Below are 27,465 nucleotides of genomic sequence, written 5' to 3'. Positions count from 1 at the left end.
ATTATAAACAACTTCAAGTATGCTAAAATCTGGAGTAATACAAGTACACTTGACCCTTGAACAAATGGGTTTGAACTGCTTCGGCCCACCTGTATGTGGATTTTTATCGGTATAGTAGTGTAAATGTATTCTCTTCCTTATGATTTTCTTAACATTTTCTTTTTGGCTTTATTGTAAAATCGCAGTACATAATAATTTAACATACAAAATATGTTGATGTTATCAGTAAGGCTTCCAGGCAGCGGAAGGCTATTAAGATTTGAGGGAGTCAAAAGTTAGTATGTGGATTTTCGACTGTGCAGGGGATTGGCACGCCTAATCCCCATGTTATTCAAGGGTCAAATGCACTTGTTTTCAAACCAGTTTATAAAATAAAATACTACAAACACAATTGATGACACCTGTCAATCTCCCCAGTCCAGTCTTCATTTCTTGGTACCCACTAGCAAACCTGTGTATTTTTTTCCTATGGATACAGCCACAATATATGGTATTGTTTTGCATATTTTATGTAACTGTTGTCATAAGACATGCAGTGTTCCACAACTTGCTTTTTCTGCTCATTTTTGAGCTGCATCCATGTTGACATGCATAACCCTGGTTTGTTCATTTTGATTGTTGTACAGAAGTCTATCATATGAATGTACTAATGTTGAGTGCTGGTTAGGACTCCTTTCTGCTGTTGTACACAAGGCTGCCATACCTTTTTTTTTTTTAAGGTATTTTAATCTCTGCACCCAGCGCGGGGCTTAACACAACCCCGAGATCGAGTCGCATGCACACATTGAGTCACCAGGAGCCCCACTGGTAAGGTCTCCTTATGCATATGCAGAAGTACTTGCTTAAAGTAACATGGTAATACATCTTTATTAGATATTGCAAATTTGATAGTTGTGCCAGTATGTTTTCCCACCAACAGTGAAAGAGTTCCACTGCTTTGTTGTCCTTGACAACACTTGCTATTTTGAAACCGGACATTGTTGCTAATTTGATGGGTGTGATGTAGTACTTCCTTGTGTCTTAACCAGTATTTCCTTGATTAGTGAACAGTATTCTTTCCTTATTTCTTGGCCTTTCAGATTTACTCTTGTAAGAAATCTTTGTTTTTTCAGTGTGCATATTTCTATTGGGTAGTGTTTCATGACTTTTAGGAATTTTTTTATACATTAAAAACATTCTTGTGGCTTTTTTCACTCTATAGGACTTAATGTACATATAAGTCTTAATTTTAATATAAATTTATACTTTTATGAATGTCCCTTTGTGTCCTATTTAATTTTTCGCATGCTGAGGTCTGAAAAATGTTGAATATATTTGAATATATTCATCTAAGTTTTAAAATATTCTTTTAAAAGTTGTCTTTAGGGGCACCTGGGTGGCATAGTTGGTTAAGTGTCCAACTCTTGGTTTCAGCTCAGGTCGTGACCTCAGGGTTGTCAGACTGAGCCCTGAGTTAGGCTCTGTCTCAGCACAGAGTCTGCTTGAGATTCTCTCCACCCTATCACTGCCCCCCTCCCTCCAACTCTCTCGCTCAAATAAATCAATCCTTAATAAAAAAATAAAAGTTGTCTTTAATCCAACTCAAATATATTTGTTTATGGTTTGAAGTAGGAATCCAAATTTATTTTTTTCCAAGTGGATAATTAATTATAATTTTACAAAAAGTCACTCCTTTGGCTAACGGTTTACAATAATAGAACTTAAGTTTCCATATATGAGGGTCTCTTCAAGTCTGATTTAACGAAGTAACAGCAACATTTAACATTTAATGTGCATCTGCCATATACCAGGGACTATGCTAAGCATTTTATATGCTTAGATCATGCACTTTGGAATCTGAATGGGCTTACATGTACACTGATGGATGGTAGGCCTTACTATGACTTTTTTGTTTACTGGCTGATAGAAATAGGTCGACAGGTGAAATTCATAAATATGCTGATTGACACAAACCAAATATATAACTTGCTTTTATTAAACAGGGGGAAAAAAAATCAACACATTTTCCAAAGAGGCAGACATCCCAAGAGCTTTAGTGAAAACCAACGTAACATTCACTTGTTTGACCAAGCTTTTAGAATAAATGAGCTATTAGATTCTTAAATTAGGACTAGAACATGAATGAGCTCTAGACCCCAGTACGGTTATAAGCCAACAAATTAGGCATTGTTTTGCTTAACAGTTTTAACTTTAATGTAAATATATATTATTATTTAGAATATTAGCATCTGAACTACATAAAGACTTTATCATTTTACTTTAATTAAAACCAGGATTTCTGGAACCTCCAAGTAGCCTTTGAAGTTTTCCAGTATGAACACGGACTAACCCCTATTCCTTGCTACACATCAAAAGTGAAATAATTGTCACAATAGATCAACATTGTCATAAGGTGATTTGTAAGGCTTCTGGCACATAAATGTATAATATCTGTGTGACAACAATGTCATGATTCTATACAAAAAATATTTAAAATGTTTTTTGTGCAATTTAAGTTCTAAAGATTAAAAAAACAAATGTTCCATGTTAATAAAATATTAAAATACTATGAGCTTCCCATAAATTTGACACTGATTTTGTAATTACATGAACAACATACAAGACTTGCACACTAAGTGATTCATCATTTTAACTGCTGAACCAAATATACTTGGTATTAGTTCTCTATATTGTACTTTCAGCCAAAACAGACCTTAATATAACTTACAAACATTTCCAATTAAACTGTAACATTAAGGCAGCAAATGTCAGATCTATGTTTGCTTACCTATATAGGTGTCACACAAATATAAGTCTATGAATCTCAACTTATCCTTTTGTCTAAGTCACCACTATAGAGAATGTGCAAGTGAAATCAACAAAAGGTGACTATTTCTCATTTGAAAGAAAATGAAAGTCATTAACACCTTGTCTTAAAGTTCTACAGCAGCATATTCAGCTTTTAAGGCCAAAAAAAAAAAAGGGGGGGGGCCAAAAATATCATAACTTATAAATTCTGTAATTCTTCTTTTGGCATTAAAAGCCACAGCACAAATTCTTACACTTTAATAGACAATATATTAGTGTACATCTGAATATACATTTGCCAACATTCTCCATTAGGATGAAGGTGTTCTGTGAAGTAGAAGTGAAGTGCATTATCACAGGCAACATTTAATGGCTGTCCTGGGCATCAGGGGACATGGAATGGCTGAGTCTTGACCTTCCATTCACAGATATTGTATTTGATGGAACAGTAACCTAAGAGAAAGAAACACATTTTGCACCCATCAATTTAAAATGGGAAAGCTATCTAATTTTCAAAAATTACCACATTTTAACTTCCTCTTAATTGTAAATGAGAATATTTAGCATTTAGTATTCAACAAATCACAAATAATCAAGAAGAAATGTTCACTCTACCATAAAATTAAATATGAGAGAGTTGTTATTTCCACAACAAACAAGTTAAATAATCCATTAACACATCTTAGTCTTTACAAAATTACCAAATCAACTCAAAGGACAAGAGCACAAACAGACTGCAGGCCAAGCTGTTGAAGAGCATTTTTTGCTAAATTAATTCTGGCTCCCCAAAACTGCCTTGGAGAATATAGAAAAATAAAGTGAATTCCACAAAGCAAAGAATTTTTACAAATTCTAAAATTGTATTGATGACATATATTAACTTGAAGTTCCCCTCCCAGGTACCCCTTATTTATAAGAAAATACAGCTTTGGTTTTTAAAATGCTTTCATATAGGGATGCCTGGGTGGCTCAGTTGGTTAAGCATCTGCATTCGGCTCAGGTCATGATCCCGGGGTCCTGGGATCCAGCCCTGTGTATGGCTCCCTGCTCGGTGGGGCATATGTTTCTCTCTCTCTCCCTCCCCCTGCTCGTGTTCTCTCGCTCGCAAATAAATACAGTCTTTAAAATAAAATGCTTTCATACAAAGGGCTAAAAAAGTCAAACCTATGACTGTTATGCAAAAACAACTGCAGAATGAAAAGTAGTTTTCTTCTCCCAATAAACTCCTAAATTCCAAAATTCTATGGCAAAGTCTCGTATTTATAAATGGTAAATGAATGAAATACACTAAAAATTTCCTAAATATTAGCTTGAAATTCCAAATTATTTAGAACATTTTTTAAAAGTCATATGCATTCTGGATAGTAAATAGGTATAATATTTTGAAATATTAACCATAAACATGACAAATATTTTAAGAAAAATGGTTAATCTCTAGATTTCAATTTGGCTAGTTTAGATTTGTAACCAAACATTATCATCTTCTCACACAAGAAAACTAAAGTACAAAAGGCCACAGAGTCTGCCTAGCAACAGAGTAAGTTAGTGAAAAGGAAAATAAAATGGGCGAATTTAGTTTAGATTTGATTTCCTTGTGCTTCATTTGTTGCCTTTTATTAAATGAAGATTGATCATCTAAACTAATCAGCTTTCTTGACTGTCTATGAATCCAGAATGGAGTAGAGTGTTGACACTATCCTCCTGAAATTAAAAAAAAAAAGAAAGAAATTTTGTTTTAAGCATTTAAAAAACACACTGATGACTCTAATATATGTTTATTGTTGATGTTTACTGTAGCACCATTTATAGAATGGAAAAACTAGAATCCAGTTAAATGTCCATCAATAAGGAACAAATAAACCATGATTCATTCATAGAGTCAAATACTATGTAGTCTTAAAAGAATTGTGTGTGTGTTTGTGTGTGTGTGTAATAAGATGGAAAACTTCAAAGAGATATTTCTGAATGTTTTACAGGATTCTATTTTTGTATGTATTTAAATATGTTTATATACTACAAAAGTGTTCTGGAAGGTTTCACAGTAATCTATCACGAGCAGTTACTTTGGTGGGGGATGGCATTTTGTTTGATATTTAAAAAATTTGTATACTAAACTTTTGAGCATGAGAAGACATCATTATAGACTAGTCCATAAGTAATGTGAGGTCAGAAACCTTGTCTATTTTAATACCACATTATACGCATGTTTATTTTAGTACCTGGCACAGTGTAGATCAATGAATATTTCTTGAATGGAATATGGTAACTTTTTATAAACATTTATAAAGTAAAAAAGTACTGTTTGAGTTTTTTGAATAATGAACATGACACTTACAATAAAATATTTTTTAAAGCAACATTAAAGAATTTACTGATAAGAGCATCTGCTAGTTGACTATCCTTTTTTTTTTTTTTTTTAAAGATTTTATTTATTTATTTGAGAGAGAGAGAATGAAAGAGAGCATGAGATGGAGGAGGGTCAGAGGGAGAAGCAGACTCCCCACTGAGCAGGGAGCCCGATGCGGGACTCGATCCCGGGACTCCAGGATCATGACCTGAGCCGAAGGCAGTCGCTTAACCAACTGAGCCACCCAGGCGCCCCAGACTGTCTATCCTTTAAAGAATTTTTGGGAATATTCATGTAGCTTTCTTATTCTTGTGAGGAGCATTAACTATGAAACTATCATTAATTTTTAATTTAAAAATATAAAGAAAGAAGTGCCAACCTAAAGCCTTTAAGTTGTTCAAATTCCAATCAAGGAAATATGAATAAAAAGCCGACCAATTAAACAAATAAAACAAGCCTGCAAGATTCTGGGTGACTTATCCAGTTTTTTCTTCCTTCCAGATTTCCATGTAGCCAAAGATAAATTTTACATTCTGAGGAAATGGTTAATATCAACCACTTCATTTTTACAAACCTATATTCTACTTGTAATAGTGTAATGACCTTTAGTAACTGAAGCATCAACAAGAACCAAGAGCAGCCAGAGAAGTTCTTGTCTCAACACAAGTCAATGATAATAGGTTACTTAATCTCTTACTCTCTGAAAACAATTTTCTGATTCACATATAAATCTTAACACTAAACACATATTATCAAATACTGAACTGGATTTATTAAAACTTTATAAAAAGACAAGACAGATCTCTGTGACTACACTGGGGTCAAATAAGGGTAAGGTGTGGAAAAAGTCTTAAGAAATATGAAAAAACATAGCATGTTCATGACTACATTTATGCTAGAGCAGTCAACCAGATAATTGTTCTAATGTGAACCAATTATTATAATGAAGGTTAATTACTCAGGTATGAACCAGAGCCATAAGGCAGGTTGGTACCTGGAGTTAAATTGAACATTTGGGTGCCAAAATATAGGCAAACCTGGAGCCAACTTTCTGATGAACAATCTAAATCTACTGTCAAAATCACTGAAGATTTTATTTGGCACTCTTGCTGTTGTTCTATAAAAGAAATGTTAGAATTTAAAACAAACCAGGAGAAATGTTCAGTACAGGACAGAAATATGGGACTTAAGCAAAGATTGCAAGGAATTAGAGCTTCTTGTGTCCATTTCTACTTCCTTTTGCAATATAATTTTTTTTAAATATAATATATGTAAAGTGCCCTGAACTTAAATACACAGCCCAATGAAAACAAACACAAACATATGTATAATCCACCACCCAGGCCAAGAAAAGAATAGCTCCAGCTCCCTACTGAGCTTGTCTTTAAAATGTTGACATTTTCTCTATCACTAAATGTCTATCATTTAGACATTTAAAAAATACTGCATTAATATTTATCTTGACTACTTAGATTTTTGGTTCCCTCTTAAATTATGTGCCTGTCTTGCTCCCACAAGCCCGCAGTAACCCCTTTTCTTTCCCTGTGGAAGTAACCCTATCATGAACTGTATAATTACTTCCTCGCATTTAAAAATAATTGCCACCTACGCATGTTGTCACACTTTACACATATATTTTTATAGGCCTTTACACACTGTTGTGTTTAGCTGCATTTTGCCCAATTTATTGCTATTTCCTAGTCCATTCTTTGAATATACTATTTATCCTCTTTTGGGATATTAAGGTTATATTTATTTGGAGCTATTACAAACAATATCTCATGAATATTCTTACATGTGAGTCCCAGTACATAACACACACCTTTTTAGGGTATATAATTAGAAGTGAAAATACTGATCATGGAGTGTGGATATTATTAACTTTACTAGACCCTGTGTCCATTTTTAGTGGAATAAAATGGATTATGTAAGGAATTTTCATTAAACAAAATTTAGGAACTGACACTGTAAAGACTCAGAGCTATTGATAATCTCCTACTGAAAGAGATAACATTTAGCCTTGAGAGAACCTAAAGTAATGAGTTATAAACAGGATACAATTATAGGATCATCATTTAGGGCCTGCTTTCTATGCTGATTCACATCCAGCTCATTCTGGAAGCAATGAGAGTTTTATAAGTGAAGAGACTGCCAATTCAGAGCCCATCACACCAAGCACACAGCTGCTTGCCTGTGCAGTTCTGCTGGCCTAAAAGACATTCCCAACTTAATGCACTGTTTTCTGCGACCTTGTCCATTGAAACGGGTTACTGTATCCACTGACTTGAGTACAAAGGCACTGCAGCTATGTTCCGTGTAGTTACTGGGTTCTCCCGTGGACCTAATGGGCCACTGTTTCTCAGTCCCAGGCTGCCAACACCCAGAAGGCAGAGGCTTCATTTTATTCACTTTCCTCTCCCCAGTATCTAGTACAGTGTTTGTACTATTGTGCTTAAAAAATGCGTATCAAGTTCACTGAACTGAGAAAGCTTTAGATCAGAAACTCAACCTTAATTTACAAGGTTAGAAAGAGAAATAGAGAAATATTTTCATTAAGTGAGAATGTACAATTTATTTATTTTTTTTTAAAAGATTTTATTTATTTATTTGACAGACAGAGAGAGAGCGAGAGCAGGAACACAAGCAGGGGGAGTGGGAGAGGGAGAAGCAGGCTTCCTGCCGAGCAGGGAGCCCAATGTGGGACTCGATCCCAGGACCCTGGGATCATGACCTGAGCCGAAGGCAGATGCTTAACGACTGAGCCACCCAGGCGCCCAAGAATGTACAATTTATTTGTATGGGCATATTTCCCCATAAAAATATAAATGTCATGACCTGTGAAATACCAGTTTTAATATTCAAATCTACACTTTTTTTTTTTTTGCCACGTGGCACCTAAATTCAGACTCTACAAATACCTGACAAAATTCAAACCTAAGCCCCTAAATTACCCCTTCACATTTCCTCCACTCCCGACAGCAGGCAATATTTTGCCTTGTCTCCCTGTTTGCCCAACTGGGAGCGCCAAGCCCTCCGTGAAAACGGCAGTCACTCGTGGCTCTGGGAGGAAAGTGGCTAGTGCGGGCTAGTGCAGGCCGGCAGGGCCGGCCGTGGAGATGTGCCCGAGATGCCCTCCCCATTCTTTCTCTCTGCAGCATTCCTGTCCCTTCGCAGATTTCATTTCTGTTGAGCTCAGTGTTTTGTTCAACAAGTCTCTTACTCTTCTCTAAATAGCTTCTAAAATGATTAGAGAAGGAATTCACAAAACGAAATGCCTAGGGAGTCGGGGGAATAATGAGTACTTTTCTTGTCTTGGGTGTTGAGGAACTTGCAACCAAGACAACTAAGGGGAGAAAAACAAAGACATTTAGGAAGACGAAGGACAGCTTCTGGGAAGTACAAGTTAGGATGCCAGGCTCCAGGCTTCACCACGTATGTCGTCTTTGAGTGGATGAAAGCAACACAGGGAGGAAACTCACCTACAAATAATCCCCTGTGACATTTCTTTGGCATTTGCTCCAAAAAGAAGTATAGCTCCTCTCCTGAAGTTCTCCTACATCTCAGTAAGGAGGAGCTAGCCACTCAGGCAGGGCATTAGTAGACTAGAATTTCTATATTCGATGTCATCTAAATTCCTTAGATTTTCCCTACATTTTTTTGTTTAACCTATAAAACAATGTCCCCCCCCCACTAATCCCCCCGCATATGGTAGTTAACTTTGATCACTGTGGAAGCTATGACTGAAACCTTGCAGGTTCCTATAGCTAGTGCCGCTTTTCTGGAATAAGGAGGGATTTTCTTCCTGAAAGAATTTTTTTTTACTGTGCTGAAATAATTTATAAAATAAGAGTCCAGGGTACTTTCTGTGTATAGTCATATAATAATGAGCAAAACCCATGTTCTGCACCTGGACCATGGTGTGGAAAATAGACTGGACATATTTTTAAGTATGTGTAAGACTCTGGACTCTTTCAGCTTAGACTTCAAAAATGACCCTTGACATCAAAGAGTAACTTCTGGCATCCTCCCTATTCAGACTCCAAAGCCAGAAAACAATTTCCCCTAAGTATTAGTTTGACAATGTTGAAAATAGACCCACTGTCACCCATCTGATAAAGAAAACTTACCCTTTTCAATTTGGCAGCAGCCTCTCCAGAACGGATTGCAGTCAGCAAACTCTGTCGGATCTGTTCTGGGTCAGAGCTTTGGAATGTTAAAGAACTTTGTCTCTTAAGAATGAGTGATGGGCAGTCAGCTGGAGATGGTATTTGGGAATTCTGTTCATTATGTGCAGAGTTATTTCCCTATAAAAATAAATGCAAGATATTTATATGAATACCAAGTGAAGAATGAGCCATTTAAAAAAAATTTCATCATCAGTATTCTTTAAGAATCATTATTCAGCACACTGGTGTTTTAGACATAGCTCAGTTGCCTTACCCACTGGATTATTTCTGCTGCCAGAGCTCAGTTGGAAGATGAGGGTATTACTTTCCCTTCTCTTGAACTTATGAGGCTAAGGAATAAAAGTGGTACCTCTCTTTGCTTTATGAATACAGTGGTAATTTTACTGTCCTTGAGTCAAATGATTATGATTTTGCCAGTAAGACTTGGCTAGAAGAGCTAAATTAATAATAACAAAAATTCCACAGACTACAAAATAACACATTTTTATAGTTACAACATATTAGGTGGTGAAATTATCACTTTTGACAGTACAAAATGGACAAATTGACAATTTTATATTGGTTGAATCTAACATATCTTCCAATAAAGAAATATTAATGACTATGCTACATGTAACAGTTTATTTTGTGTTTCGGGAAGTCACAGGGGCTAAATGATGACCATGTTTTATTTTTCCCATGGACTAAAAATACATATAAGGAATTTCCAAATTTAAGAATCAAAAATTTAATTAAACTTCTTAGGAAAGACTATTTAGTAACTGATTTAACTGGAAACTATTAATCAAATAATCTTAAAAATGTCTTTTTTAAACTGCCAAACATCTTTACAAAAGATGAGCTAAACAGAGTTCAGGCAATGACTCAAAAACTGTACTATCTAAATCAAACTTCTGTTGTTTAGGAATGGCATTCCATCCTAAGAAGAAACACAGACTTTGTTCCCAAGAATTAATTTCTATATCCTACATCTCTTCCTGACATTATATCAAAGCTAAGAAACATAAATGTGAAATATATGAAGAAATATCCTTCGAGATGAATACTGCTTTGAGATTATGGAAAAATCTTTACTTAGCAGTGTGGTTAACGTTCATTTACTCTAGGAATGTTTGAAAAAGTACTATAAAATACTTCTGGAACTGTCACACAAATCTGAAAGTATTCTTTAAACACTATCAGAGTAAAGGTACACAAAACATTTTTTTAAAAATTGCAAGGGGATTATTGTAATTCATACTGTAAACGTTATCCTGTCCTCTGACTATACTATTTGAATCTAGCAAATTATAACACTCAGTTGACCAAACACGAAGTCAACAAATGTCCCTTTTTATGTAAGTTATTAAGGTTAGACAGGGGTTAAATGATATTTTAGTCAACATACCAGTAACTGGAAAAGTTAACACTGAATTAACAAAAATGGGAAATGAAGAAAATTACATATTTAAACTCTGGTTTCAGTTTAAATTATTTATATGTATCAATGTTTGGTAACTGAGGTTGAGTGTATGTGATCGAAAATGCCTAGCTGAGAAATGTTTGGTTATTTTATCTAGTCTTTAAACACCGCTTATGTTTCTATATAATTAAAACTATTTATTTTGCTATTATGTAGAACTGGAGAAGAAAAGAAACCAGAGCATCCAGAAAAGTTGTAAACAAACTGAGATAAGCAAAACAGGAAAACAGAGAGTCAGAACTATAAGCTGATACACTATGCAAAGGTATAAGCAAAGAAACTTTAAATTATAATATTTGCTGATGATACCATTCTAGGATGATGACCTTTATAGTACTAGCCAATCATGTTACATGAATTATAGTAACTCTGAGAGTAAATAATCAGACTTTATGTATCACTACTCTCTTTTCCCTATGGTAGCGTGCTATTAGATTAATATGAGTTCAGAGCTAATACACAAACATACCAACATGCCTGTCAACCCGCACTTAAACCACGCCGTATCAGAACCCCTTATTTTCAAGAAGGTAACGTTACCTCCTCACGCACACAGAGCTGTGGGATGCCCACAGATTTATGTACAGACGGAGCCTTCCCTCCTTCTGAGTCAGGCGGAAGCGGCGCGGCCGCACCCTCGCCGCTCAGCTCCGGGCGCACTTTGCTGAGAGACTGGGAGCGTTTCACTACAGCCAGGGCAAAGGCGGATGGCGCAGAGCTCGAGTAAGGTCTCGGGGCCCCAAAAGTTTTCAGAGTCTTCAAATTTGGTGCTGCTAACTGACTCGCAGGAAGAGGAGCGGGGCTCGGAGCTCCGGGAGGAGGAGAGGCGTCGGCCGCCTTCCGGCCGCTGCGGTCCTCGTCCGTGTGTTTGTTAATACGCGGCTGTGGAAGAGGCGGAGCTGTTTCACTGACCGGACAAAGAGTTTGCCCCGGAGGGGCTCGCGCGTCCTTTTCCTCCTCTTTCTTTACTAGTTCTTTTGGAGCGGGGTTAGGGGCCCCGTGGACACTCCTGGCCGCTGCAGATGTCACATAGTGACCCGAAACTCTTTTTTGCATCTGCAGGAAAAAAGAACTTGGTTTGGTCTGGGCATTTGAAACCCGAGATTTAAGCTTTGACTCCAAAATACTGTTTATATCTTCCAAATTCGGCACAAAAGGAGCTGTGCCAGGGTCTTTCGTCATTCTGGGAGCAGGTTTCAGAGGCTTCCCCATGGCGATGCAGGGCGAGCTCTCCAGGCGGAGCACCTGATGCTCTGTTCTCGGGGTAAGCCTCAGTTGAACGTCTGCCTGTGGCTCCCTTGGACTTTCAGAGACCACAAGATCTTCTGTTTGGACTGCAGTTTCTTTCACACTCTCATCAGTGGGCTTTCTTCCTAAAGTATGCATCTCCTGGTCATCGTTATAGCCAGTGGTTTCTGAGTCCCAATTTTTCAGTATCTCCAGGGATTTGGGAGGCACAATTTTGTAAGTAGTCATTCCAATTTTGGGTATGTACTCTCTTGTGATTTCATTTGAAGGTTTTGGCTTGGGATCATAGTCTTGTCTATAAAGTGGGTAATTCTTTACATGAGAAAAAGCTGAATTTTTATCATTCCCATCTACAGGAGGCAAAAGACGGTCATTACCATGTGTACAAATTGGATCTTTTATGGTGAGTTGATTTTCTGAATGTACCTTTACAGGGCCCTGACTCCTGAATTTCCTTGAGGCATCTACAGAATCTTGGGGACTTGAAGATGAGTGTTGAGTTGATTTATTGTTACTTGGAGTTTGCACACTTTCATTAACTTTGAAGTTAGACAAATTATGATCTCGGTGATTCCCATCAAAGCTCTCAGTGGAGGGGACTGTCTGAATGGCTGTGTCTTGCATTTTGGTCTTTTCCTCACTGGGTTGATTCAGTTTTTCGTCTTGTACTAATGAAGCAGCTAGATGATTTTCCTTGTAACTTTCAGCAGTATCAGTTTTATGTGCCTGATAGTTTGATAGTCTGTCAGCTTCCATGTCCACATTGTTATTTTTGGCAACACCTCCTACATTGATTTCTGTTCTCCTCACTCCATTTTTCATATGATCTTCTGTGTTCGGTGGAATGACAATTATTTCATTTTGATCTACTGAGAGGAAAAAAATATTGTCAAGTTAAATGTGAACAAAGTAGAAAAACCTCAAGTTTTCAATGCCCGCCTCCCCCAAACTGAAATAGGTTGGTTTGAATTCTACAGATAATTTTCAGCTCACTAATTATATGAAAGCAGATAGTAGCATTATGAAAAAAAAAAACAGCATGGGCTTTGGTATCATAGAAACCTGAGTCTAGGGCCCAGCTGGACTTACACATTACTTAACCAGCCAAACCCAGTTTCCTCAGATGTATAAAAGTGAAAAATATGTATTATATTTTATATGCCATTTATATAACATGCTAATTCAGATAGGATACTCCCCAGAACAAGCACTCTTTTGAAGATAGCTACATTTCTCCTAATAGGTAGACTTCATATTTCGGTCAATGTTAAGAATGACAAAAGAAATTGACAGATTCCAAAAATATATATATATATTTTTTTCCTATTTTGATCTGGTCTTTTTCTATAACCCCTAGTGTATTTATATTTAACACCTTTCATTAAAAGAGAAATAATCCCAGCAAATGTTACCAGTTTTAATTAAGGCAAACAATGGAAATATTGCCTTTAAGAGTTGAAGTAAAAACAAAATCTAAGTTGATTGTCTTGTTAATTAGGTATCTTTGCTAAAGACTCTTAGAGGACTTTGTTTTTTAGTCACAGTATGGGTGACTTCAACTACATAAAAACAATCATGTGGGTTTTGATTTTTCTCTGAGGGAAAAGATACCCTATTCTCATGTCAGAGTCCATGTAGAGAAAACCACTTCTCTCTCCCCTGCATTACTTTTCCTCTTAATTCTAATTCAGATTTCCTGAAAACAAAAGTCACTTTCCAGTGTGTAGGTTAACAAGCAATGGTTGCCAACCAGCAACATGATGGCAAAGAACTGGAATGAGGCACGTAGAAGGAAACACAGGTCTGTGAGTGTGCGCCATGTGTCGAGTCCTCAGGGAAGAGATTTATCTACTGGGTTCCTCTAGTCAAATGCCCAGAAGAATTCTTTCTCCTGGATGACCAACTAGCCCTCATCTTCAAAATCCTTAGTGGCCTCCTCTTCCAGATACGGTAGTTTGCACAGCGCAAGTGAAATGTGGGCCTTGGGAGTCAAATCGTGAAAGGATGTCAAGTGTTTCTCTGGAGTTGTATCATCACTCACTTTTGTTATAAGATAAAGAAACAACTTCAGTGCCCAAAATGTCATGAGCTCTTTTAAATAGTTCCTCTCTTAAAAAAGAAAAAAGAAAAATATGCATGCAAGAGAAAAGTATGTTGTTGCCAGGTAAATTTGTATACAAACAATTTTTTATAAAATATCTTCATCTTTGGGGCACCTGTGTGGCTCAGTCAGTTAAGAGTCTGCCTTCAGCTCAGGTCATGATCCCAGGGTCCTGGGATTGAGCCCCGCATCGGGCTCCCTGCTCTGCAGGAAGCCTGCTTCTCCCTCTCCCACTCCCCCTGCTTGTGTTCCCTCTCTCGCTGTGTTTCTCTCTGTCAAATAAATAAATAAAATCTTTAAAAATATATATATATATCTTCATCTTTGAAGATGAATTGCATGTTTTTTTTGGTCATGGTTGTTATATTTTCTATTATGTTGCAAGGTTCTCGTATTACATATCTAATTTTTAAATGGAATTCATTTTTATTCTTCCTAAAAAATGCAACTGATTATCAGAATATTTATTGTCTATACAAATGACCTCTCAATGACTCATAATTATTAAATTTTGTGACACATTTGATTAAGAATCATCAAAAAGACACATTTCTGCCTATGGTCTTATTTACTTGGTTGGGAAGTATTTTTCATATTTATATGAAAAGTGCTATTGTCAACACTGGTATGAGCACAAAAGAAATGGTCCCTGGTACCAGGAAATGAACGTAAATGTATTTCCTTCTCTCTTGCTTCTTTCTTTCATTTTCCAGTGAAGACAGGGATAGCCCAGTTACACAATAAAAATATTTTGCAAAACAAAGTAAATCAACATATTTTAAATTCATTCCCCTATAAACCCTAACTAATTGGTTTTAGAACTCCAAATGTCTATTTTTCGCTATTCTCTAATTCTGAATTTCTCATCAAAATCTCACAATTATTCCCAATGACAGGCCTGGAAACCTAGAATCACTGCTGAATTCTGTAGCTAATTCATCCTCATACATACCTGATAATGACACTAACCAAATGTCAGTGAATGGTTAGGCCATTTTCCAGTGATAGCCAGTAGAAGGAAAAGGTAGATTTTGTGCTATCCTGTCCTTTCCCTACACAAAACTGACAATAACATCTACAAAATGAATCATCTGACAAAACGATGATTGAAACAAGTATATAGTGTAGGTAAAAAAGAAGGAAAAAACGTATATAAAACTACTTTTAAGATAATAGAAATTATTTTAAAAATCACCTAAATACTTTAATTTAAAAAAACAGAAAAAAAGACCCACCTAGAGTCAACAAAGGTCATTGCAAATCAAATGTAAATCAAAAAAAATTACAGAAATATACCTGTGACCCTAGCACTAACTTGATGCCAAAATCTTAGCAAAAATGATTTTTGACTATCATTTTTAAAAGAAGGAAGCAGCATGATTTCGCAGTAAAATTCTATTGGCTATCATAGTATATGTTGTGAAGAACTGAATCAAGAGGAAAAGGACGAGGAAATTATATACTTTTAGAACTTCTCAGTATTTTATCTCAGGATGGCCCTGACTATGGGGAAAATGAACCAGAGACCTATTCGAATTAACCAACACATACTACATAGGTAAAACAACATATCTATATCTGTCTATCGATTTGTGACACTGGGATAATGCACATTTTATCCAAATATGAATATGTATATCCCTATGTTTTCTAAGAATCTTCACCTAGTTTTGCATATTAATATAACAGACTGGACTTTGAGAATTCATAAGCCAATTCTTTCGTATCTCCTTAAAATACCGTTGTACATTCCTTGTATCTTGTATTTGTGTAGTATCATTTTTCTGAAATTCAACCTTAAGTATAGATCTTCTTCAACTTATGATGGGGTTACATCCCAATAAGTTCATCATAACTTGAAAATATCGTTAAGTCAAATGCATTCATTACATCTAAGCTAAGAATATCATAACTTAGCCTCATCACTACTTTAAATGTGCTCAAAACACATTTAGCCTCAGTTGGGCAAAATCATCTCTCACAGAGCCTTTTTTATAATAAAGTGTTGACTATCTCATGTAACTGATTAAATATTGTACCGAAAGTGAACAACAGAATGGTTGCAGGTGTACGGCCTGTTTACCCTTGGGGGGCTGACTGGGGGCCGCAGCTGCTGCTGCCCAACATCATGCAAGAGTATCATACAGCACATCGCTAGCCCAGGAAAATACCGAAATTCAGAATTCAAAGTACAGTTTCTATGGAGTGCATATCACTTTCACACCATCATAAAGTCAAAAAATCTTAAGCTGATGACTTACATGTTTTAACAATAGGTCAGTATTCTACTAGGTGTTATGAGAAATTCAAAGTATTGGATATAATTTCTCTGACCCAAAAGACTGTCCAGTCTGGTTGAGGAGACAAGACCTTTTAGAGAAATACATGGCTTCGAGTAATCAAGTAACAAAATTAAGTGAAGTGGCAGGATTTGGATAGTAGTTGAATGGGTGAAGTTAGGTGGAAAATTATATTCCTTGCAAAGAAAAAAAATGAGCATAGCCCTGAAGATAGAACTGAGTGAGATATAACAAAGAGAAGAAACTATCTTGACTTGGGGGTGGAGGTGTGGAAGATACTGGTAAATAACATTACATAATTAGATGTAAACATCACATAATTAGATTAAAATGCATGCTGACAAGTTTCACCCAAGTAAAGCAACTTGAGTATGAAGCAGAACAGGTTTGGACTTGGGAGTCAGTAAAAAGAAAAAAAAAGAAATAGATCACAAGTAGATACATAGAGTATACATCTTTAAGATCCAAGATCTAGGTTAGACAACCTCTAAGATTTAACAAGAAAAATAGTACACATAGTAGTTAATAGTACACGTGAGAGTATTATTGCCAGAGTTCAAGTCCAAGGTTCCCTACTTACTGATTATGGGGACTCTTGCGAATTACATAGTATCATTGTGGTTCAATTAACTATAAAGTGGAACTAAAAATAATAAGACCCGTAAATGAGTTAATATACAAGATTAAATGAGTTGACATATATAAAGTTTTAAGAATGGCCCTTTGGCATATAGCAAGTGTTATGAAAACGTTGGCTTTTAGTGTTTTTGGAACTCACCATTCTCCTGGTTTAGGCCCAATGACTTCAAGTTTCTTACACTGTCAACTACCCTCTCTTCACTGCTTGTATTATATACCATTATATGTAGCCCTCTGCAAAAGAGGATATTGTATGTTATATATTGACACTATTTACACACACACACACACACACACACACGATGAGAAAAGAGGCAATAATTTCCAAAGACAGATGGACTGAAACCATCTTTTTTCTGCCAAATACTGGAAATTTAATAGCAAAGAAAAAATACAACTGAGAAGAAATGCTGCTATGAACCATTAGCTTTCAAAGAGCGGTCCTATTACAAAGAAGGATCTAAGAAGCTTAGTAAAATGGACACTTTTACAGAAACAGTGTATTTTTGTTATTATTATTTGTCTTTTAAAGAAAAAGGAAACTAAATGAAACATTTAAGTCTTGCATCTGGCAAAGCCAACTTCTGGCAAATCAGGATATGGACTGACCTCAACTGGTTTTTGGGTTTTTTTTAAGTAATAGAGAAGGGTTTAATTTGGAGACAATCCCATGCAAATTATAGTAAAACTTTGATAAAGATGGTTTAGTTTGCCTACTTGATTTCATCTTTAATCATGATGTGGCATTTCTAACACAATATAAGTGTACTGTACTATAGATTTCAGTTCCTAGGATCAAGTGGAAAGTGCACTCTCTGCATTATAAAGTTGACTGTAAAAATAATATTAGTAACAACATCATAATCTAATGTGAATTGTTTTATATGTCAGTGAAAATTCTTGAGAAGCATTTGGTGAAAATTAAAAATTAAATGTTTCATTTAGATCAAACAGAAAATAGGCAAAACCCATACAATACAAACAAACAGATACTTTTATATTTGAGTCATACAAATTAACTAAATGCTATGGTTTATCTCACACAGGGTATCAGAACTGTTGAATTTGATTTTATTTAAAAACAAAATATGCAAATGGATACTTTATAAGTAAGCATTCTTATAATGATGGTGAAGAGTCTAAACTAAAGGGACTACTATATTTGTGTTTACAATATCAGATCTATAATTCAGAGACTAGTATTCATTAAACAAACTATCACCAACACTTCAGGCACATAGACTACTTACTGTCCATCTGTGTTTCTAGCTTCTTGTTTTTCTTCTTTGGAGTTTTGTGAGGACTCTCCAGTAACATTGCCAAGGGCTGAGTCAGGATCATTTTTCAGTGTATTTATTATATCAGTAGATCCAGAAGGAATATCTTGTGACTTCAGAGAAATATTTTCAGCCTCATCTTTAGGCACTTCACTCAGTTCTTCCTTTTCATCTATCTCTTCAAGGCTATGATCAGAGCTTATTCCAGCTACAAAAAAATGAAGATATAATCCTAAATATTAATTTGCCTCCTCATTCATCCCATGGAATCCTAGCAAGAAAGGAATTTTTAAAATAATAATTAGCTGGACTCTTTTAAATGCTGGTCCAAAACTAGTAAGAAAATACTCTTCTAATGGTGAATAACCATGTTAACATATAGTCAAATTAGACATACACAATTTTAAAAATAATACGCTACCATGCTAGGTTTTATTCATGATAGAGAAAAAAGTTATTGAAACTCATGATCTTCAAGTTACATATCTCTGAGCGATATTTATATATCTTTGAATTTAAATGATTTTACATTCATATAACAGCTCTAAATGTTATTTAAAAGAACATTAGATTTTATAATTTTAAACTTTATATATACAAGTATACTTACAAAATTTGACTCGGTAGTTATGAGAACTACAATGGAGAACTATCTGAGCCCCTTTCAAAAATACCAGTGCTCATACCCTCCCCACACCTGTTAAATCAGAATCTCTGAAGGGTGGGACCAAGAATTCTTAAGGCTCCTAAGGTGATTCTATATAAAACCAGGATTAAAAGCCACTGACTCAGATGCTTAATATACTTTTTGAAAATACAAACAAGTATTATACAATGAAAATTATTCCCACTCAGCTTGATTCTCAGAGGCAACTTCCTTTAACAGGTTTTTCCTATATATTATCGGAAAGTATAATGAGCATACAAGCAGATATGCATACTCATGCTTCCTTCTTTTATGTTGGTTCATTTTATATAAATGGAAGCATATTATAACTGATGTTTTTCACCTTCTGTTTCTCCACTTAACTATGTCTGAAAAATCATCCCATATCAATGTGTGTGTGTGTGTGTGTGATTCTCTTTAAAAGCTGCAGTTAATATTTCATTGTATAAGAGTGTGTTCTATCGTTATTCCTTTAGTACCAGCAACAAATGGCCAACAGTTTAAAAGAGGAGACATCCTAATTGGTGTACACACTAGCTGTGAAATTTAATTTAAACCAAAGAATGAGGTTCTGAATCTTTGCTTATTTAAGTATAATTTAACACTTCCATTTACACAATAGCAGCTGAACAAAGTTTAATTTTACCACAATGGGGGGGGGATGGTATAGCATTATAGTGATCAGCACATCCACAAAATTTAATAAAAACTTCAACATATTCGAAGAGTATTTAAAGTAATGTATGTCTTTAATTTTATCTCTAGGCAGAAAAGTATGCAATTTATGCTATTTCATAAACAAATATGGAGACTTTTAATGACAGTTTCATTGTGAATTAAAAAAGGAGATTACTCAACAGAAAAAATATTAAGGAATCTGAATTTAAGTGAATTTTTAAAAAATGTATTTTGGCAAGTCTTGTTTTATTATGACATGTGAAAGCATCATTATGATACCAATGTACAATATTATGTGTCTACAATAGCATATATTTGTGCAGTAAGGGTATATTTATATAATTTGAAAACTGTTTGAGAAAATTAATGTCTGTTCTGGTTTAGATGCAAATGTGTTTTATAAATGGCCCCTTGGCATATATTAAGCTCTTTACAAATTAGATTAACTGAGGTAACACTTAGCAAATTACTGTTATCCCTGTTTATCTCTTGCCCATGAAAAGTATTTCACATAGGAGCGCCTGGGTGGCTCAGTCAGTTAAGCATCTGACTTTTTTTTTTTTTTTTTTGGAGTAAATAGTTTTAATGAATAACTGGCCAGTACCACCCCCAGTAGGCCAACTGGGGAAGATAAGACACCCCCCCCCCGGGGGCGCCTGGGTGGCTCAGTTGGTTAAGCGACTGCCTTCAGCTCAGGTCATGATCCTGGAGTCCCGGGATCGAGTCCCGCATCGGGCTCCCTGCTCGGCGGGGAGTCTGCTTCTCCCTCTGACCCTCCCCCCTCTCATGCTCTCTGTCTCTCATTCTCTCTGTCTCAAATAAATAAATAAAATCTTTAAAAAAAAAAAAAAGACACCCCCCCCCCCCAAGGCCCCAGCCCTTCTCCCATGATGCCCTGTGACCAGTGTACCTGAGCCAGTCGTGTGCCTGCCCCAGCCCTGAGGCCCCCAAGTCCCAGGGGAGGGTAGGAAAAGAAGGTGGATGTCTGGGGGCTCAGCCCCAAGAGTTCAGGGAGGCAAACACAGTTGAATTTGGCCTTGGAAAAATCCATCTCGGGATGCTGATCCATGAACTTCTTCAGAATCTCCTGCTTTTCCTGCTCGTCCGAGGTGGGCAGCCCCATGGACTTCTGCCTCTGGTCGTACATCATCTTTTCCACCATGCTGCGAGTGTCACTGTCCAGGTCTGACAGCTTGGAGTTCTCAGCGTTGATCTTGGTATTGATCTCAGGGTCACTGGACACCAAGCGGCTCCCCCACTCCATCTTGTTGATCTTCTCCAGATGCACCGTCACCACCTTGCCATCCTCAGTGAGCTACAAGCTCTCCTCCACCTTCACCTTGTTGTAGAGCTCCCCGTCAATGACTTAGGTCATTGACTTAGATCAGCTTAGGTCATGATCTCAGGATCGTGAGACTGAGCCTCCCTTCGGTCTCTGTGCTTAGCACGGAGTCTGCTTGAGATTCTGTTTTCCAACCCCTCTGCCCCTCTCCCTGCTCAGGCACATGCTCTCTCTTTCTCACTCTCAAATAAATAAATAAAATCTTTTTAAAAAAATTACATCTATTCTGGTGAACTAGTTTTTTGTATTCATTCGTTCATTCAAAAACTGCTCACTGTGTCAGATACTATTGCAGTTGCTGCCAGACAGTGTAGTTTTCTTTTTTAAAAATTGAGATACAATTCACACTGAGTAAAATTCATTTTTGGAATCCATGTTGGAATGCTTCATTTTGATAGATATATAGTTGGGTGACCACCACCACAATTAAGATATAGAACAAGTCCATCAATCTCCAAAATCCCTGGACCCTTTGGTGATCATCCCCTCCCCCTAACCCTAGACCCTGGCAACTATTTTCCCTATAGTTTTACCCTTGCAAGAATGTCATATGAATGAAATCATTCAGCATCTAGCCATTTAAGACTGGCTTCCCCATTTAACATAATGCATTTGAGATTCAGGCGCGTCCCTGCATGTAGTATTCATTCCTTTGTATGGGTAGGTGGCATTCCAATGTATGGATTGACCATAGTTCATCCATTCCTCAGTTTAGGGACATTAGGTTGTTTCTCATTTGGGGCAATTATGAATGAAAATCCTAAAATAATGTACATGTTAAGTTTTTGTGTACACAGAGGTTTTCATTTTTCTTGGAAAATACCTACGAGTGGGATTGCTGGATTATACAGAAAATGAAAGCTTAAATTTTATTTTTAAAAACCTGTCAAACTATTTTCCAGATTGGCCACACAATTTTGCATTACTATAAGCAGTATGTGATATATTAATTTTAAATAATTTTAAATAAGGACTCATTCTGGGTTAATAAAAAATTGAATAAAATTATTTATAATGAAATGCAAGTATTACCTAACTATATATTTTTGCCATCTGGTAACAAAATAATTCCAATAATTTAACATAAAAATCCCAATCAAAAGCAATACTATAGAAAATAAGCCATGCCTAGATAACAAAAGAGTAGTCCAAGAAAGAAAAAATATATATATAAATATATATATATATTCTTTTATATTCATAAAGTTAAACACTGTAAATAATAGAGTTCAAAGAGTTTTGCCAAAAAAAGCAGAAAGCCAAATAGAAGAAAATGCTGAAATCCTCCAAGGCCACTTATTTTTTCATCTTATGCCTTGTAATATTCATCTATTTGGTTAGGGAAAACATCAAACTCCAAACCTGTAAGAGAATTTCAAGTGAAAGGGGGAAACTACTATTTCTTTGAGACCTTTTTATACAAGGGATGACCAAGTAATGAAATGTTGTCATGGTGATAATCTTAATCTGCATTAAACAAAGCACCAGGCAGGAAAGGCCCCATCACCTACATGTTAGAGATGCTACGGCTGTCTCGGCCGTTCGAGAGCACTCGGAGAGGGAAGCTTCATCCAGTAGTCTGGGCACAGTGGAGTGTTCGAGGCTGGGGAGCCCGGGGCCAAGGGAGGCTTCTGCCAAAGAAGTAAAATCTGTGGAAATGGCACTTAGACAACAGAGTTAAGGCAAGCAGAGAACAAAGAAGCATTTCAAAGAAATCAGATCTGTTAGCTCACAATGATCCATGCATTAAACAAGAAGAGGTAACTGGGGGGGGGGGGGGGAGGAAGAGAGAGAGAAACAGGTATCAAGCAAAGTTTGAATAGCATTCACACCTTCTTTCTAATACTTCCGCATCTTCTCATTTCACTTATATAGTTTGATATTATTTAAATAAAATTCCTTGTGGAACAAAACAGTATCATTGATATTATTCTGAGTAAGACTTAAGAAATAAGAAAAACCATGACTCGGTATAAAATGATAATGTTTTTAATCACAGAGGACAGGAGAATTCTTATATAAGATGTGTCAAAATCTCAAATTCCTAAAAATCACCTAAGGATTAAAGATTTAGGAACATTTGGGTGTCCTGAGTTTCTCCCGTGTTTATGAATATTAATTATAAAAATTAGGTAGGGTTATATTGAGCAATTTTCATACCTATAAAATTATCTCCATGCTAAAGTACTGGCATAGTAATATTCTATTTTTGGTTAGACATTAGTCTGTCAGATTCATTTATACCTAACATTAAGTCTAAGAATTAAGAAATTTTATATTTATTCTTATAATAGCTACTATTAAAAATATAGGGAAACAGTATTAAATTACTTTATTTTTATTGGCATTTCATTTATTTGGAGAATCCAAAATGAGACCATATAATAGAAAATACTTCATGATAAATTTTTACCACTACATTAGGACACTATGTATATCAAATTCATACCTAGGACAGTTGTGTAAATAATGGTACCTTACACCTTGGTGTAAGTTTCTTCTGAACACACTAAGGTACATTCCTGACTAATATGTGTCCCTCTTGGGGAGGACATTAATAAGTGGTAACCTGACACTGCATAAGGAAAGTTCTTAAGGTACCATCACAGAACTAAAATTTTGAGTTCTGCCAATTTCATACTCAACCCAGGGTGGAAAATTTTTCATTTCATAATATAAAATTTGGGAAATAGAGTCAAAGCATCTGTATCTCTTTCACAGACAGAGCATTATAACTAGATTCATTCCTCAACTGCCATGAAAGGTCTTCTTCAGGAGCTACATGATGTGGAAAAAAGGTGTCCTACCTGGGCTGGGCAGCCCCTTGGGAGAGTTTGCTTCCAAAACACCATCCGAAGGAACCGTGCGTCCTGCCTGTGGGGCTGGGGGACAGAAGCAGCACAACTTACAAACAAGTCACATTCACAAATGTAGCAATTCCTTAGTAGCTTAGTTTATTTTTATATAATTTGGGAAGAGAGAGCCCTAACTTTGTTAGAAGCCACTTCACCGTCCAGCTTTGATACAACTAAAATCGACTTAGCTTCCCCTTCCTACAGGTAGTCAGTCCTAGAATGAGAGTGTCCTGAAGAGATTCATAAATGATCACATGCTCAATTTTAGGATCAGGGAGCTATACAAATTTTTCTTTTCTTTTTTGTTATGTTGCAGATTTTAAAAAGGTAAAGTGAGAATAACCAGGGACTATCTAAATATTATTAAAATTCATTAAATAATAAAATTGATTAAATTCATAGGATTAAAATTCATTAAAAGCCTAAGTTTAAGTATTGTCTTTTAGTAAAAAGACCTGATTTATAACCTGTATCACTTTACTGTCTATATGAAACAAGACCTAATACACACATAATGGGAAAAGTAACATTACCAGTGACAGGACTACTTTCATCACTTGGATGCAGGGGTATTTTGGAGGGTGGGGAAGGTGCTTTTCGCTTTGTCCTCTTCAAAGATGAATCGCCAATAGATGTACTACTGAGCTGCAGTGAGCCAGTTCTCACTATGCCTGCTCCACAGGGACTCTGGGAAACAAAATGACCAGACACGATCTCCATTTAGAAACTAATAGCGAACTTCAGGAAGACGCTGACCTTTACATCAACTGCTTCATATGCCAATATGAAACATAAGAGTCATTCATTCAAAAAACCTTTATGGTGCATCTGCCATGTGCCAGGAGATGGATATGTGAAGTAAAATAAAATAGGATGGAAGAATGGCGTACAAACAACCAATTATCATGTGGAGGACTCGTAAGCATAATAGTTAAAAACTAGCTGTCAGAGGGCGCCTGGGTGGCTCAGTTGGTTAAGCGACTGCCTTCGGCTCAGGTCATGGTCCTGGAGTCCCGGGATCGAGTCCCGCATCGGGCTCCCTGCTCGGCAGGGAGTCTGCTTCTCCCTCTGACCCTCCTCCCTCTCATGCTCTCTGTCTTTCATTCTCTCTCAAATAAATAAATAAAATCTTTAAAAAAAAAAAAAAACTAGCTGTCAGAGAAAAATATGGATGTAAAGTACGAGGTGAAAAAGAAGAATATCTGTATGTTAAAACAGCTGGCTTGATTAATCTTTCTTTTTTAGTACTAACGTATTAATGACAAACATCTCAAAAATTTCTATGTCTACCCACAGCAAGGTCATTTGAGGTCACCGACTCTATACACGGCTAATGCTCACACGCCTGGCATGTGACCGTCAGCAGACCCGGAGACAGGCCTGCCTCAGCAGGCCGCCTGGTGCCTCCTGGCACACTGCCACATCATCTAACCTGATTCAAAGAGATGTTCGTAGATTTTGGTCTCCAATTTCTCATCCCCCACTTGAACACTTTCAACCAGATATTTCCCAACTTTTGATCCATTAAAACTATTCCTATCAAAGTTGTCAATGACCACCACAACTAAACTAGTGGTTAATTCTTAGAACTCATTTATTTGATCTGTTTGCAGCATTCGACAGAATAGACCACCCTCTTAAACTTCTCTTTTTCTTACTTCCAGATTACCACATTCCTACTCTGCACAGATCCCAATGCTCCATTTTCTTTTAGGGTCCTTTTTCAGCTCAGTCCTTGCATACACTCTCTTCAGTATCTATGTTCACTCTCTTGGTAATCTCCCCTATTCCCTTGGATTTATGTATTATTCGTATGCCAATTAATTCCAGACTTATCCCTCCGTCCTAGACCTCTTTCTGATCTCCACTTAATATCTAAGGCGATTTCAAACATGGCCTGTCTAAAACTGAGATCCTGATAATCCCTCCTTTCCCCTCTCCCATCAGAAATAATCCTGTTCCCACAGTCTCTCCTGTTTCAGGAAAGAGCAAGTCATTCCTCCATCTGTTCAGGCCAGGGACTCTGGAGTTCTCCCCATCTCCTTTCCCTCTCACACTCCACAGGAAGTCCATCTCGTTGGCTCATCCAGCTTGACTGCTACCACATGGTCTGGATTATCATCAAGAACCTCCTAACTGGACTCTGCTTCCACACTGTGTCCCTACAGCCCTTTCTCAACATACCAGCAAAAGGATCCTATCAAAACCTAAGTTTGTTTAGGTCACTTTGTTCAAAACCAAGTAACAGTTGCCGAGTTGGCATGGAAAGGCCAAAGTCTGGGTGAGGGCTTCTAAGGCAGTTAACTGCCTAGCCCCTAGATCTCTCTGACCACCTCCTTCCCTAAGTGTCATCTCATAGGGACAGAGCACAGTTAGGTCCACAATGGCAGGCACTTGATGGAACACCTCTCACTGAGGTTAACTCCTCCTAACAGGGGGCAGACAGGGTGGCACCTGGCTGACCTGATGGGGAGTCAAACCATTAAATGGCCTCCATACCAACTGAGGAACAGCTGCAGCCACCAACCTCCTCTCCCCTCAGTACTGCGGTCCTTCCTCCAGAACTTTTCAGGCCTAATCCATCAAGGAAAGAGTTAAAGCCTGCCACCCAAACCCAGACTGATTCAGTCACTAAAGCCAATTCTGATTAAATCTAAGGGCCATCCCTCACCCCCCACCCGCTCCAGAGTGGATGTGGGGACAGATCCTCAACTGCGGTTTGGACTTTTGAAACAATCAAGAGAAGGACCCTTGGCAATAAAGGGCTGAGGAGGAAATGCACCGTATCGTACAGCTGGATGAGCAGTATTTAAATGTCATTTTGAGTAGAATATAAAGTTTTCTTCTTATTGATTAATTATATATCTCTGTGTTTGGAAACTTTATTTGCTACCTTATAAAATTAACAAGTTTGGAAGTCATTAGGAAAAAGGCCAAAAATTCTCCTAAAACAATGCAGCACTTCACTTTTCAAAATAATGATGTAAGTATCAAAAGCAGTAGAATATGCCATTTTTATTTCTCAGATGAATTTACTTAGTAAAGCCCTATTAAGGCATGCTCCCTTCCTCTCATAGACTTACTTTAGCAGTAAGAACATAGTAAGTGATCAATAAGTAACTGCTGAATGCACAAATTTAGGGCAGCATTTGATTTTCCTCTACTTCCATGCTGAAAACTTGTTTCCCATGCTTAGACAGATTGCTTTCATGAGGTCTAGAATACAAACTTGTGCTCCCCGTTAAGCCAGATTCCCAAACACTGTCATTTATTGGTCTTTTCTATTACCTGATAAAAGCAGTTGTGACTTGAATTAGTCATGAATTTCTCAAATGACAGTATCTGTTTAGGAGTTAGAGCTCTTAAATTTTGGTCATAATAAAATATACGGTACAGAAATTAGAAGGGAGGAATTTATATTGCAGACTCACAAGTTTATATGAACCTATCCATAACTCAAAGACAAAATAAAAATAGACTCACATATTTCATTTATGTCCCTAGAGGTCTTAAAATAAGCAAACTTTTTTTGTACAGGATATTTCTATGGATAAAGAATTTAAAAATTGTCAAAA

General features: G+C 36.7%; 1 protein-coding gene across 12 annotated transcripts in view; it reads right to left on the bottom strand.

Moving 5' to 3' along the window:
* Positions 1 to 1,954: 1,954 nt before the first annotated feature.
* Positions 1,955 to 27,465, bottom strand: part of COBLL1 (cordon-bleu WH2 repeat protein like 1) — a 163,969-nt gene continuing 138,458 nt past the window's right edge. For 9 of the 12 annotated variants that reach the window (XM_081814278.1, XM_081814282.1, XM_081814280.1 and 6 more), the window contains 8 exons: positions 24,424 to 24,577; positions 23,843 to 23,917; positions 22,547 to 22,684; positions 18,322 to 18,556; positions 17,211 to 17,305; positions 11,324 to 12,900; positions 9,262 to 9,438; positions 1,955 to 3,240 (listed from right to left, as the gene is read on the bottom strand). In XM_081814278.1, the coding sequence (XP_081670404.1) occupies positions 3,154 to 3,240; positions 9,262 to 9,438; positions 11,324 to 12,900; positions 17,211 to 17,305; positions 18,322 to 18,556; positions 22,547 to 22,684; positions 23,843 to 23,917; positions 24,424 to 24,577 (2,538 nt within the window). In that variant the 3' untranslated portion in view covers positions 1,955 to 3,153. The remainder of the gene's footprint in view (positions 3,241 to 9,261; positions 9,439 to 11,323; positions 12,901 to 17,210; positions 17,306 to 18,321; positions 18,557 to 22,546; positions 22,685 to 23,842; positions 23,918 to 24,423; positions 24,578 to 27,465) is intronic. The other 3 variants (XM_081814279.1, XM_081814288.1, XM_031038133.2) reach the window with 2 other exon arrangements.

This window comes from Leptonychotes weddellii, chromosome 3, assembly GCF_054177405.1.
Source record: "Leptonychotes weddellii isolate Sample4059 chromosome 3, ASM5417740v2, whole genome shotgun sequence".
In the NCBI taxonomy this organism is placed as follows: Eukaryota; Metazoa; Chordata; class Mammalia; order Carnivora; family Phocidae; genus Leptonychotes; species Leptonychotes weddellii.
This window is presented reverse-complemented; position numbering and strand designations above follow the sequence as displayed.